The sequence below is a fragment of the Camelus dromedarius genome, chromosome 7 (assembly GCF_036321535.1).
Source record: "Camelus dromedarius isolate mCamDro1 chromosome 7, mCamDro1.pat, whole genome shotgun sequence".
Classification (NCBI taxonomy): domain Eukaryota; kingdom Metazoa; phylum Chordata; class Mammalia; order Artiodactyla; family Camelidae; genus Camelus; species Camelus dromedarius.
Genome location: NC_087442.1, coordinates 77,749,075 through 77,762,177, shown reverse-complemented (window position 1 = coordinate 77,762,177; position 13,103 = coordinate 77,749,075). Strand labels below are relative to the sequence as shown.

At 40.5% G+C, this 13,103-nt stretch overlaps 1 protein-coding gene across 2 annotated transcripts in view; it reads right to left on the bottom strand.

Moving 5' to 3' along the window:
* Nucleotides 1-4,964, bottom strand: part of HBP1 (HMG-box transcription factor 1) — a 28,206-nt gene extending 23,242 nt beyond the window's left edge. The window contains exon 1 of one of the 2 annotated variants that reach the window (XM_010984838.3): nt 4,918-4,964. In XM_010984838.3, the coding sequence (XP_010983140.1) occupies nt 4,918-4,932 (15 nt within the window). In that variant the 5' untranslated portion in view covers nt 4,933-4,964. Of the gene's footprint in view, nt 1-4,830; nt 4,851-4,917 lie in introns of those variants that run through there. The other variant, XM_031454689.2, reaches the window with a different exon arrangement.
* Nucleotides 4,965-13,103: the final 8,139 nt, after the last annotated feature.

Here is a 13,103-nt window from a genome sequence, read left to right as displayed (position 1 = left end):
TTAACTCCTTCTGTAGAAAACTTCCCTACATCTTATGCACACAGAACACCATTTAACCTGTCTAATGATTCAAACTTCATGTGAATATCTACTGTACGTCCTTCACATACAGATGTGATCTGAAACTTGAACATGTTCTCATTTTCTGTTTATTACGAAGTTCAGAGTTGCACCATACGTACACATACACGCCTCCTCAGAGCTATCCTGAAGCGTCTGGAGCAGAGCTGCAGTCTGTCCTGTCCTCCTCCCTCTGCAGAGCGCTCAGGCTTTCTCATCCTTCCCAGTTAGATGTGCCCTGCCCCATCAGCTGGTCCGGGGGCCCACCATTCACCATTCACAGTACACTCACATCTCCTCGCAACTTCGACCACTTCTTCAGCACTATTTAAGTCATCTACCAACATCCCATCACAATAGTCCTTAGATGAAGTGGGAAAAACATTTTCCGCTTCAAAACAAGTAACAAAAGGACCAAAGTAAATGTTTATTGAATTTGAATTCTGTATGTTTGCACCTTTCATTACTCAAGGCTATCAAAAGTGTGGTCTCTTGAGACAGTGGAGGTTTTACTTCTGTAAACCTCCTGGACAGTAAACGGGAGCCTAGACTTCAAGTCAACAGACTTGAAATTAACCTGCTCTACAGGTAACCTCGGGCAGGTTGCTTAACCTCAAGTTACCTCTACTTATCTCACAGGGCTACTGTGAGACTTAATTCAAACCCATATACGAACATAAGTTTTCTGTCTCATTTTTCTGTCAAACTATTTGGGGGAAGCAAGGTCTCTGTTTGATACAGTAAAGCAACACCAGAGGAGTCTGTACTCAAAATCCTCCCCCACATACATCACGCCAATTAGATGTTCACTGGGATAAACAAGCTCCTCTTTCAAATTTCTCCTGGTAGAGCTAACGCTATTGTTCATTCACGCTTTTGTACACTGCTTTGGTATTACAGGACTCGACATAGCTGTCTTGTGTTTTTAGTTAACTCTGTAGATGTCAACTCTTCATTAGATCAGTGATTCTCAAAAGGGAGGAGTACAATTCTCCAGCAGTTATACTTTGAAATGTCATGTTCCATACTACAAAATTTTATTGGGGGGGGGGAGCGGGAAGGCCCTACTGCATTTGTTTTACAAACTTTCAGAAGTAAATACCCACAAAGTCTTAGAAAAATAAGGAGAGTAAGAGATGACTAAAAATAGCTGAGTCTCAGTGAATGAAAAAGAAGGAAATTAGGTTTCAACTAAACACCTACCTACCACGTGTGGAGCATTTCCACACACTTCATCTCATTTTATATAAACCTCAAAACAGCTCTGTGAACAAAGTAGTATTCTGGATGAGGAAAACAGGACCCTAACGAATGAAAGGGACCATTTTCTCTTAAAAAAAAACAAAAACAAAAACAAAACAAAACCCTGAGCAAAAAGGGACAAAAGGTATAGAACAACATAGGTTAGTTGGACATCTACTTTCAAGTGCCTGTTCTTCCCTGAATCCTTCCTTATCTTTCCATCCTCAGTATGAGTATCAAGGAAAGGCTCTGCTATGTGTCCTGCCCTAATCCTGAAGGACTTCTATACCAAGTTCAAATTGTTTGGGGGCAGAGGATGAACTTTGTATCTCTAATGAGAAACTGAAGTAGTATTTAAAATGCATTACATAACGCCAAGCTAAAGCGAGCCTCCATAACAAACTTAACAAACTATATTAAATGCAACTTTTTACACCGAAAGCAGCTGGGGGCTTTAATGCAGTTCTTCTAGAGTATTTTCAATGAAATTTCAAACAAAAGATTTCAAAAAAAATGTTTCTACAACTCTAGTTTGCCACAGTGCTAAGGAAACATAACAAAACAAAATCCATACCCCAAGAGTGGGCGGTATTCTTTCCATAGAACTACTGTAGAATATCACGTACCATCTATATGACCCCAAACAATTTAACCTCTATGCCTCAGTTTTCCAGGTAAACTGGACCAGCATCTGTCTATCACAGTTATTAGAGATATAAAAGATATTACATCACACATCCTCACCTGGTTCCAAAGCATTCTTCTATCTCATTAGTCACTGCTGCCCCAACTAGACTCTTTGCCTTTACTGGACAGTATCAAATACAGCTACACAAGTTTTTACCAATTTCATGCCGATTTCACACAAAATACTGATTTGATGAACAACAGAAAACCTCTAACACACCACTACAAGCCATCCACAAATCTGTTTACATGAGTACTGTCAATTCAAACAGTAGTTAAGATAGGTGGTCTTATGAAAAAAAAACTTATGAAATAATATACAATTCCCAAACTTGGTTGTAATCCTAAAAAATTTCATATTACCTAAAACAACTTGTGAAAAAAGCTTTTCTAAGCTGTCAATAACTTTAAAAAATTCAAACAACTATACTAGAAATTTTTCTCTTCCTTCTGTAGCAAATGACAGTATAAATTATGATACGGAGTACCAAAGTAAACATAGATCAAAATATAAATACTGAGTCAGGCATAAACAAGAATATACAAGACTATCATTGCTAATAAATAGTATCACTTTTCCTGAATTTTACGAAATAAAAGATATTTGTCAGCTTAAAAAATTTGTTATTTTCTCAGAATTAACTAAACACTTTCATGCTTAAAAGATAATACATGTAAAATATCTGGCGTTGCCTCATTAGCATGTTCTCATGATTATTTATGGCAGATTAAAAAAAATTACTGATACTTTCATTTCAAACAAATACAGGAGACCAGTTTGCAATTCTCCCTCAAAGACCTTCAGGGTCCAGCAGTTTATTCATTCATGAAGCCCAGGTCATTTGCTTGCATCACTGAGCATCTGGCTAGTGAGGAAAAGGTCCAATGAAATTAAAATACAGTGGAGAAGACAACTCTTAAAGCGACAGTACCATGTTTCAAGGCTGAGAAGTAGGCACCGTGAAACAAGGAAAACTGGGGAGCCAGACTTGCAGGAAACCCTGGGAGAAGGTACTTTTCTAAATAATGTATGGAGTACAAGTTGGAAAAGCCAACAAAGGGGAAGAGTTCCAGGCTAAAAAAGGTAATCGGGCTTATGAAACTAAACAAAATAGAAACTAGAAAGTGAAAGCAAATCATTCTATAAATAATGTATTTGTCAAGTTCGAATAAACAGCAGTATTTTGCTGTAAAGTAAACGGCTTCCTCAAAAGTATAAAGTTGCTCAAAAACTTAACGAGTGTATTTAATTCTTTTGATTATAATTCAAATTTTCTTAAAACTTTGCCAACTATTGCCTTCTCAGAAAGAACTGAGTAGTTTACTCAGGGAAATTTAACAGCTGACCCTAACACTCTTGTTAGCAACCTAAATCAGAAGATAACAGCAAAACAATAACAAAAAGCAAAGACAAAGTATTAGGAGTACAATACAAATGTAGATCATTATCCACAGTTAAACAACAGGAAATTATTTACAAACGTTAAAATTATTTTAATTCTCTAAAGGTAACTTTGAAGGGGAGGGTATAGCTCAGTGGTAGAGAGCATGCTTAAAATGAACAAGGTCCCGAGTTCAATCTCCAGTACCGCCATTAACCAGCTAAATAAACCTAATTACCTCCCCCAAAACAAACAAACAAAAACAGGTAACTAATTTGAAAACCACTGTTAGGAATCGTCTATTACTGGGTAACCAACTGAAAGCACTTAGTCGGAACTGCTGGTAGGACTCCAGCACTTCCTAGTAAATATACATACAACTCCCTTCGACCCTCCTGTCTTAGCATCAGTGGCTCCCAGAGCTAGACTCTTTTGAGTATTGCTCAGAGGTCCTTTTACAAAAGATTCTTGATGAAGACTCCTTAAGAAAGAGCTCTAACGAGTGTAGAATGCAAGGCGGCAAGTGAAATCCCCTAGACAGTATGTAGCGTTTAAAGAAGCTGCAAAAACCGGGCCCCGGCTGTCGACTTCGCCTGGATTCTTTTTTTGTTTTGTTTTAATCTGCCTAGGGCAGCAGCATAGGTTGGAAGGCGGAGACTGGAATCGCCTGCCAAGCCTCGGCTCTCGGTCACACAGAGGCAGTGCCTCCCAGTTCACGCCAAGTCCATCCCCCACCCTCTTTCGCCATTCATCGCGTTCCCCTCCCCTCCCCCCATCATGTGACCGCAGCCTGGACTCCAGGCTTGTTTTTCCCCTCAGTTCAGCCCCATCGCGCAGGCGCCAAGGAGCCCATTCATTCGAACTGCGTAACAATGAGCCCCGGGGCCCAGCGGCTCCGCGAGCTTCCCAGCTCGGCCAGATCCCCTCTCGGCCCCGAAAGAGGCGGCGTCTCGCTGGAGTCCCCCAACCCCGGCCGGCCGCCCACCTCGGGCCAACCTCCGACCCTCCGCCCATACGCGGGGAGTTGAAGTCAAACTTTCCTGGGCAGCCCTAGCGCCGCATCGGCCCCCTTCCCCGGCCCAGGCCCGCCCCATCTCCGCACCCGGCCGGGCCACCCACCGCGCTCCCCGGCCCGGAGAGCGGTCCGCGCCGACACCTCCCAGCCCCCGCCCCAAGACTCCCGCGGGCTGCGCCGCCGCGAAGCCCAGGTGAACTCGCGGGAGACGCCGGGATGGTGGGTTCGCCAAGGGCAGGCATCGGCCGGTTAACTACCCCCACCATGAGGAAGAGGAAGGCCGACCCAGGCTCGCCCGGCCGCCGGCTCCCCTCGGGATCCTGCCCCTCCCTTCCCCACCCCCACCCCCTTCCCGAACTGAAAGACAACAAACCCGCTGCCGAGTGCAGGCAGCCGCGCCGCGAGCCGCCCTGGCCACGACAACACCACCAGCAGCTCGCATACCCCATTTCTGACTGGCGCCGGCTTCCCCAGCGCGCGTTACTGCTCCCGCCGCCGCTCTTAGTCCTCAACCGAAACTTTCCCACTTACCAAACCCGTCGCCATTACCAAATCTTTCAAGCTTCGTCTTCCCCCTCCCTTCAAACCCCCGGGGGTTGAACCTCCTCCTTGCTCTCTTGCCCTCCTATTGGTCTGCGAAACTGCCACTCGATCATGTCCCTCTCTCATTGGGTGATACCACAGCCTATCTCGGGGGCGGGCTTGTATTGACTTTTGTGTTGTGTTTACTGGAGGAGACGGCGTGTCAATCACTAGAGTGAGCGCTTCGGATTGGATTGCTGCCGAGACTCCCGGGACCCCAGCCAAACTTTGCCCCCGAAATGGATTGTGGGTTCGTAGTCAGCCTAGCTCTGTTCCTCTCGGAAACCGCACATCGGAGGAACGGGTTGGACTACATGTCCCAGAGATACGTGCACTGTGCAGTCTTGATAGTAAACAAGAGTCATAGGGACACGTGTATCAGCTCGTTTGTTTTGGTGTCTGGGACAAAAGGGAGGGGGCGGAGGAAGGGAGTGTTTTAAAGCTTTGGCCTCTTCTCTTCCTTTGGGCCTCTCCTAGCACTCCGAGCAGCCTCAAGCCTCTCCCAGCACCCATTCAGGGTCATAAACAGCCAGAGTCGCTCGCGGCTCAAAGTTTGGCAGGAGGCCAAGGTATTGTTTTAGTGCGAGGGGAAGGAGATGACTGCACAGGCGGAAGCAGTGCGGCCTCGCGAGGTACCCAGTCACCCACAAATCACGGCCCCAGGCCTGATGGGGATAAAAAGATGGTGCTGGGCTCCAGTCAGAATAATTAGCATAATTCCTTTCACCTGAGCCTTGCCTCGCCACTCCCGGGACAGCAACTTGAGATTTCTCTGCCACCTGTGTTCAATTCACCCAAGATTAGATGAATGCCGGCTGTGTGCCAGGCACTGAGAGGCTTGCGGAAAAACAGTGATAGAGAAGCTCAGGGTCTGGAGAATTTACAGAGCTCCAGGTGGGGGGTGGGGATTACTATTGACTTTGGAATTGAGGCGAGTCAAAGCGGTGTTTCCCTTATTGACCAGCTTGCTTGTTGGTTAAGGCAATACAGAGGGGTATAATGTGTGACTTAAACTGATTTAATTTGTGACTCATTATCTAAGCTTACCTGGTTAGTTTTTGTTAACCATTTTTCCTCTCCAGAGGGCTTCTCACTGATAAAAGAAGAATGTCTTCCCACTTCGTTTCCACTAGGAGTTCCTCAAGTTACTAAAGCTCTGACTCACCTGAGAAGGATGGCTTCGCTGGCTTTATAGTTTACTTCACTTTAAACAAGGCTGTCCATCACAGTGCCTAGTCTATAATTGATGTTTATACCATTCCCATTACAAAGGCATTATTAAGCTTTTTTCCTTTGAACCTTTAGTGTTTAATCACTTAAGCTATGCTTTAGGTTTTGTATCTTTAGATCACTATACCTATGCTTAAAATTGTAAGAGGAAAACTTACACCAGAAGAAATCAAGTCAAAATAATCCTTTTGAAAAAGAGCCTTCAATCATAGCTAATTATTCCTTTAAACCCCCTACATTTCTTGAATTTTTAAATATACCAAAAAGCCATATAACCAAGAAATCCAAAGTAACTCCAATGTTGAAGCAAGTTTTCAAATTCTTTTAGGGACTCCCTGTTTGAATCCTTGAAGTGAAATTATAGAATAGTCCTCCTTACCATGTGATCAAAGATTTACTTTCTGTATTCACATATAGTAATCAAACTTTTTCTGTTTCTTAAACTAATTCGGAAGGCCAATAAAATGCCTGAATTTTTCCCTGAGTAAAAAGGACAAGATTTGTATTTATCATCTTTCAGATTAACAGTGACCCCAAGACGCAAATATAGCTCTGCTATTTTGTATAATTTAATATTCTTCCCTTTTTTTTTTTTTTTTTACAGTGGAGGATCGTGTGCCCCGGGAATTGAAAAATTGAAAATATGAACTCCAGTGTTTAATTTCTTGACAAAAAGAAAAATCATCTGATCATTTAAAACTAAAATCTGAGATATTTATGTCTAATTCCCTCCAGGAAACTAAAAAGCTTTCCCTCCCCAAAAAATGAGCTCTCAAGAGCTGGTGCTCTTTCCTCCCTTCACTGTATAAACCACGAGATCTGCTTTTGGCTGAACCATATTTTAAAAGGTTTTCCAATTTGAAAGATTTTACTAGATTTCCAGAATGTATAAACAGCTCATACAACTTAATAACAACAACAAAAAAAACCCAATCCAAAAAAGCGCAGAAGACCTAAACAAACAATTCTCCAGTGAAGACATACAAATGGCCAATAGGCACATGAAAAAATGCTCAATATCACTAATTATCAGAGAAATGCAAATCAAAACTACAAGGTATCATCTCATACCAGTCAGAATGGTCATCATTCAAAAGTCCATGAATGATAAATTCTGGAGAGGGTGTGGAAAAAAGGGAACTCCCCTCCTACACTGCTGGTGGGAATGTCGTTTGGTGCAGCCATTATGGAAAACAGTACGGAGATTCCTCAAAAATCTAAAAATAGACTTACCATATGATCTAGCAATCCACTCCTTGGCATATATCCAGAGGGAACTCTAATTCAAAAAGATACATGCACCCCAATTTTCATAGCAGCACTATATACAATAGCCAAGACATGGAAGCAACCTAAATGTCCATCGACAGATGATTGGATAAGGAAGTTGTGGTATATTTATACAATGGAATACTACTCAGCCATAAAAAAGAATAAAATAATGCCACTTACAGCAACATGGATGGACCTAGAGATCATCATTCTAAGTGAAGTAAGCCAGAAAGAGAAAGAAAAATACTATATGATATTGCTCATATGTGGAATCTAAAATAGAAAAAAAGAGGATACTAATGAACTCACCTACAAAAAAAAAAACAGACTCGCAGACGTAATAAACAACTTCATGGTTACAGGGGAAAGGGAGTGGGAAGGGATAAATTTAGCAGTTTGAGATTTGCAAATGTTAGGTACTATATATAAAAAAAAATTAAAAAACCAAATTTCTTCTATATAGCAAAGGGAACTATATTCAACATCTTGTAATAACCTTTAAAGAAAAAGAACATGAAAACGAATATATGTATGTATATATACGGCTGGAACATTGTGCTGTACACCAGAAATTGACACGTTGTAAATGACTATACTTCAATTTTTTTAAAAAAAGTTTTTACTAAAAGCCTTAGTGGAGATATTTTTATTTGTGGACACTATGGTGGGGAGAGTAACTTCAAGTTCAGATCGAGATATTGTATATTATTATAAATGATTTTCTTTTAAAGTTTTTTCCATTCGTTCAAAAATATTTAGTTCCTACTAGTTGTTGATCATTGCTAATTTACAAGGATACAAATATATAAAATATTCCACACACTTTCATTTTTGTCCGAGTCAATAAATAGAAGAGTAATATTCGTAGTTCAGTCACAACTGATTAAATATTGGTATTAGAAGCTCTACACCTTTTGGAGTACAATTAGTCATGTCTTCTGACTCTCCTAGGAAGCTAAATGCCTACCTTAGTACCTTATGTATATTTAACAGGAACATGATCATTAATTCTTGGATGACTAACAAAACCAGCCAAGTCATAAACCAGAAAAAAGATCAAAGTACAAAATTAGTAAGATCTCCTTAGAAATTTTTACATATGTGAATTCTACTCTTTAACTAATATGGATATAATTAAAGAATTTCTACATCAATTATATATTTATATATAACAAAATGATATTTGTATTATATATATTAAAAAACATCTTTTAATAAGGTATTTCCATGGTAAAGTTGACACTAAAAAGTCCATTTCTTTAAATAGCACCTACTTTTTTGGTTAGTAGATACCATATATACACAACACACATATTACACATAAACTATGCCCAAATATGTCAAGAAGTTGTCATCTAAAATCAAAATGTCTTTTCAGCAGTTTGTAAAATACTTCTGTTTTCATAAAGAAACATCAAGTTCTAATTTGTTAGTTAAAAAAAACTAGATAAATCCTTTTTAGGGGTGAAATTAAACTCTATATTTGCCTGGATTCCACCACATTTGGCACACCAATAACTACTTTGCTGGACTAAGAAAGACAGAAGTTGAAGCACAGGGCATTGCTTAACTATTTTAAATATCGCTGTTCAAAATGTTAAAAAGTAAGCAAATGAAATCATTCAAATCAAGTGCTAAAATTAGGAAATGGAACATGTATATGGACTGAAACAGGAAGTGCCCAAATTTCAGACAGTACCTTTCTTGGTGGATTATTTAAACTCTTACAAACATCCTTCCATATATCTTAGTAGACTATGTAAAGTGAGTTGATTTTGTCATGATCTTAGTTCAGGGTGCTCAGGTAAACTCAAATGGTATGGAATTGCCTGGAAATGAATGAAGGGGGCCATTTCAGAACTGGGTCTGAAATACGTATGTCTCTTGTGTTGGTGGTTTTTGATGCGACTAAAAGTTTAGATTTTACTCAGATGACTTTAAAACAAGACCTTTCTTCAGTGGGTTGGTGTGTGGGTGTTTTAACACTATCACCATTAGGAGGAAGAAATCAAGGCTTGTTGGAACAGGTACGGACAGAGCACAGAAGGGAAGACGCAGGTCACAGAGGCGGTGGGCAGGCAAGTGGGCCAAGAGGATCAGCTGTTTAGTAACAGACGGAAACTAAATCGTTGATGGTGAGCATACTGTATTGTACTCAGAAGGAGAAATATGTTGTATGTAGGAAACTTGTATAGTGTTATAAACCAATGTTACCTCAAAAAAAATTTTTTTTTAGATTGTTGGGTTTCTAAGATGGGCAGGTTTTCTGGCTTGGATATTTGCGGTCTGTCGATGCTACTGACAGGGCTGGACAATGTTGGAGAGAACAGACTTGGGCCCTGGGAGACGGGGAAAGGATGGATTCAACTTTAGATAGTGAGTCGCTGTGAAGGCAAGAAATGTGTGGCCAGAGTTCCTGTAAGCAGCTGAATGTATTTGGTGTTTAGGAGACCCAGATCTAGGGAAGTAAATGTGGCTGTCCTCATGACATGGAGGGGACTAACATTTGTGGTCTCAGTTGCCTTCAAAACGATTTTGTAAGTTGTGCAGTTGCATTTTTTTTTAATTGAAGTATAGTCAGTTACAATATGTCAATTTCTAGTGTACAGCAGAGTGTTTCAGTCATACATATACATACATTTGTTTTCATATTTTTCTGCAGTTGGGTATTAATGAAAATGTATTAGAGAAGGCAACAAATCATTCTAGTTGATCCCACTTCTGCTTTATAAAATCAAAAGGCAGAATGATGAAGGTTTTCATCTACTCAAATGATAGTTCATGTTTTTCACTGCAAATTTTCTAGAATAGATAGTTTCTGTATCTGAACCATTTAACACAAACTCCCACACATTTTCTCTCATTTCTGTTTGGTATCCTCAGCCTTTCACTATTTTCTTTTAGTTGCCAGTCAGATGTAGCTCATTTTAGAGGCAATTCTGATAAAAAGCAATTAAGATCATAGGAATACTATGTGCCTAAACGTGCTACACAACATTTTGCTTACATTTACCTCCACCCAAATTCACATTACCTCTTCCTTCCATATTTCTCATGCATCTTTTTGTCTGGTCCATATCAGATGCATCGTGTGGTCCAAGCTACCTGCTCAACAGATGAATAAAAGAAAATAAGCCACATGAATTTTCTTATTAATATGTATTGTATTGGTGTGTTATACTGCATGTCATATGATGTTTTGAACACTGACTCCATTAAATAGCTTCCATGTGCTGTTTTAAACATCCCTTGCTCTATATATTATAATTTTTTGAAGAACAGGACATCCTATTCATATAAGCTAAGCACCATCTTGTAACTCGTTTGGATTCCCTCACAGTGCCAATCATAGAAAGGCAGACAGTATTTGTCTAATTAACATTCCAGCTTCTTGAAGTTATACAGCATATCATAATGTGCTCTATAGTCATAAAAAATATTGAGGATATTTAAGTTCAGCTTGAAGGAGCAATTACAAGAAAAAGATTTGCCAAAGATGTCTTTCGAGTGAGCACCAGTCCTAAAATAATTAAAATATTATTTGGCTTTACAGGAATGTCATTCGTATATAATTCAAGAATACAATTACTGTGTAAAGGGATGTACACTTCTGTGAAGTGTCAGTCTTCAGCCTACAAGAGGCAGTACACTTCTAAGGATACGTGACTTCCTGTCTTGTTCCTTGGCAGGATTGCGGTAGGTTTTAGGGTAGAGATGGAAAATGAGCAATTAGAAGCAACTTTACACAAGATTTTGCCTGGTTATACTTAGTGCTCATAGACTCAGTCAAGGATTCTACTTTGTAAACTGCTTTTTCATGTTAAATAGAAAACATGGAGGGTCTCACTTCTGGGTTGTGGCGGTCAAGAGTCAACAGTCAAATGCTCTTGTCATTTCAGAGTCCCTTTCCAGTTCACACTTAACCTTTCCCTTGAACCTGAGGGGGAAAAAAGGCATTTTGTCTTTCCAAATGTCAAATGCAGGTTCATGTGCCTGATGCACAGTGCAACCAAACCAACCAAAACATCAGAGTTTGGAGCAGAGAAAGGTTTGCCAACGAAACAATCAGTAGATTTAAGAAAGAAATGGAAAATTTTATTTGAGCCAAATTTGAGGATGATAACCTGGGAAGAGCACCTCACAAAATTCTGAGAACTTTTCCACTGGTTAGAAATCAAGGTAGTTACTAAGTTTTTTGAGACAGAGGGCTGTCCATCAAATGATGTTATTGACCAGACCTAAGCAGCATCCTGGTGGGTCATGTGACCCCTTACGAGATCAAGAAGGAACGTCATTTTCTAAGGAGTTGTCTTGTTGATGCCAGGGAGATGTTGCTCTTTACAGCTGAGCAGGTATTCCTGCCAATGGGGGAGGTTCGGTGGATGCATGATGCAGACACACAGGCACAGTGTCGGGGAGAGGAAGCTAAAAGGCAGAGAATTTTTTTGTTTAAATTTTTCTTGCCTTGCCGGGAAATATAAACTTTAGTTCACAGGTTTACTGCAGGGCTAAGCAAACAAGAATGGGTGGCTCGTGCTCAAAGAAAACCCAACCTCCCTGACAGTTTGGGGGGAAGTTTTTAAAAGCAAAATTTGGGGTGAGGACTCAGGGTGTGTGACCTTCTTCTGATTGGTTGGTGGTGAGGTCACATGGCTGTGTTCCAGGAATCTGGTCTCATCCTGAAGTTTCCGTCCTTCACTTGGGTGAGGGCCTTAGTTCCTGTAGAAGAACTGGAAAGATCTGAATCAGATTGTTATGTATATCCCCTCAGGAGGGACCAGAACCCTGCCCCAGGGCTGCACTGCCTTTTGACAGCTTTTCCTTTGCTTCTGTATTCCCTCACTTCCCTAAATACTGTTTGAATCTGCCCTTTGGAACTCAGGGAAGGTCTAGGAGGCTGAAACCTTTTTCTACAAACAAGAAACAGGGGACGTGTTAAGGCTTTAGTACCCGGTAGGGCCACCCAGGGTCCTACTCAGATTCACGGTTGAGAGTAAAAAATACATTTAATATAACAACTCAGTTACCCTAACGAAACATTTCACGTGTATATATTTTGTAGTGGCTTATTTTTATTTTTTGGAAAATGGCAAGACCCAGGCTGTGGCTGAAACCTGGGAAAACCACCTACTTAACAGGTGGTAGAAAAAACCTACCTCATTTTTATGGTGGAGACAATTACTTCTGTATCATCCGCCATCACATCTCCCCACATCTAAAATTTATATGCTTCTTCAGGATTTGAGGCAACTTTCGATTTACAAATTTAAGAACATAAAAAGGGACAGGAAAACTCAGATCTGTTGGTAAAATAAAGTTTGCTTCTCAAAATCGGCTTACAAGCTGCACTGGAAACTTTATACAAATTTCTCTGTATAGCAGGTTCAATAACAGATCACTTTTAGGAGAACATAGAGTGCGGACAAAAGAATGTTGCTTTCCGTATCAGTAAACAGACTGTTGTGGCCATCAAGCCATCAGCCACTGCAGCCACCCCTGCGGGTGCCCTGTGAGATGCAGGATGGAGGAAAACTGGATCCTGACACTAGATAGTCAAGATGCAAGTCAAAGGAGTGAGTTTAGTGAGCCCAGACTTGCATCCTCCCATACACAGAAGAGCACTAACATCATTA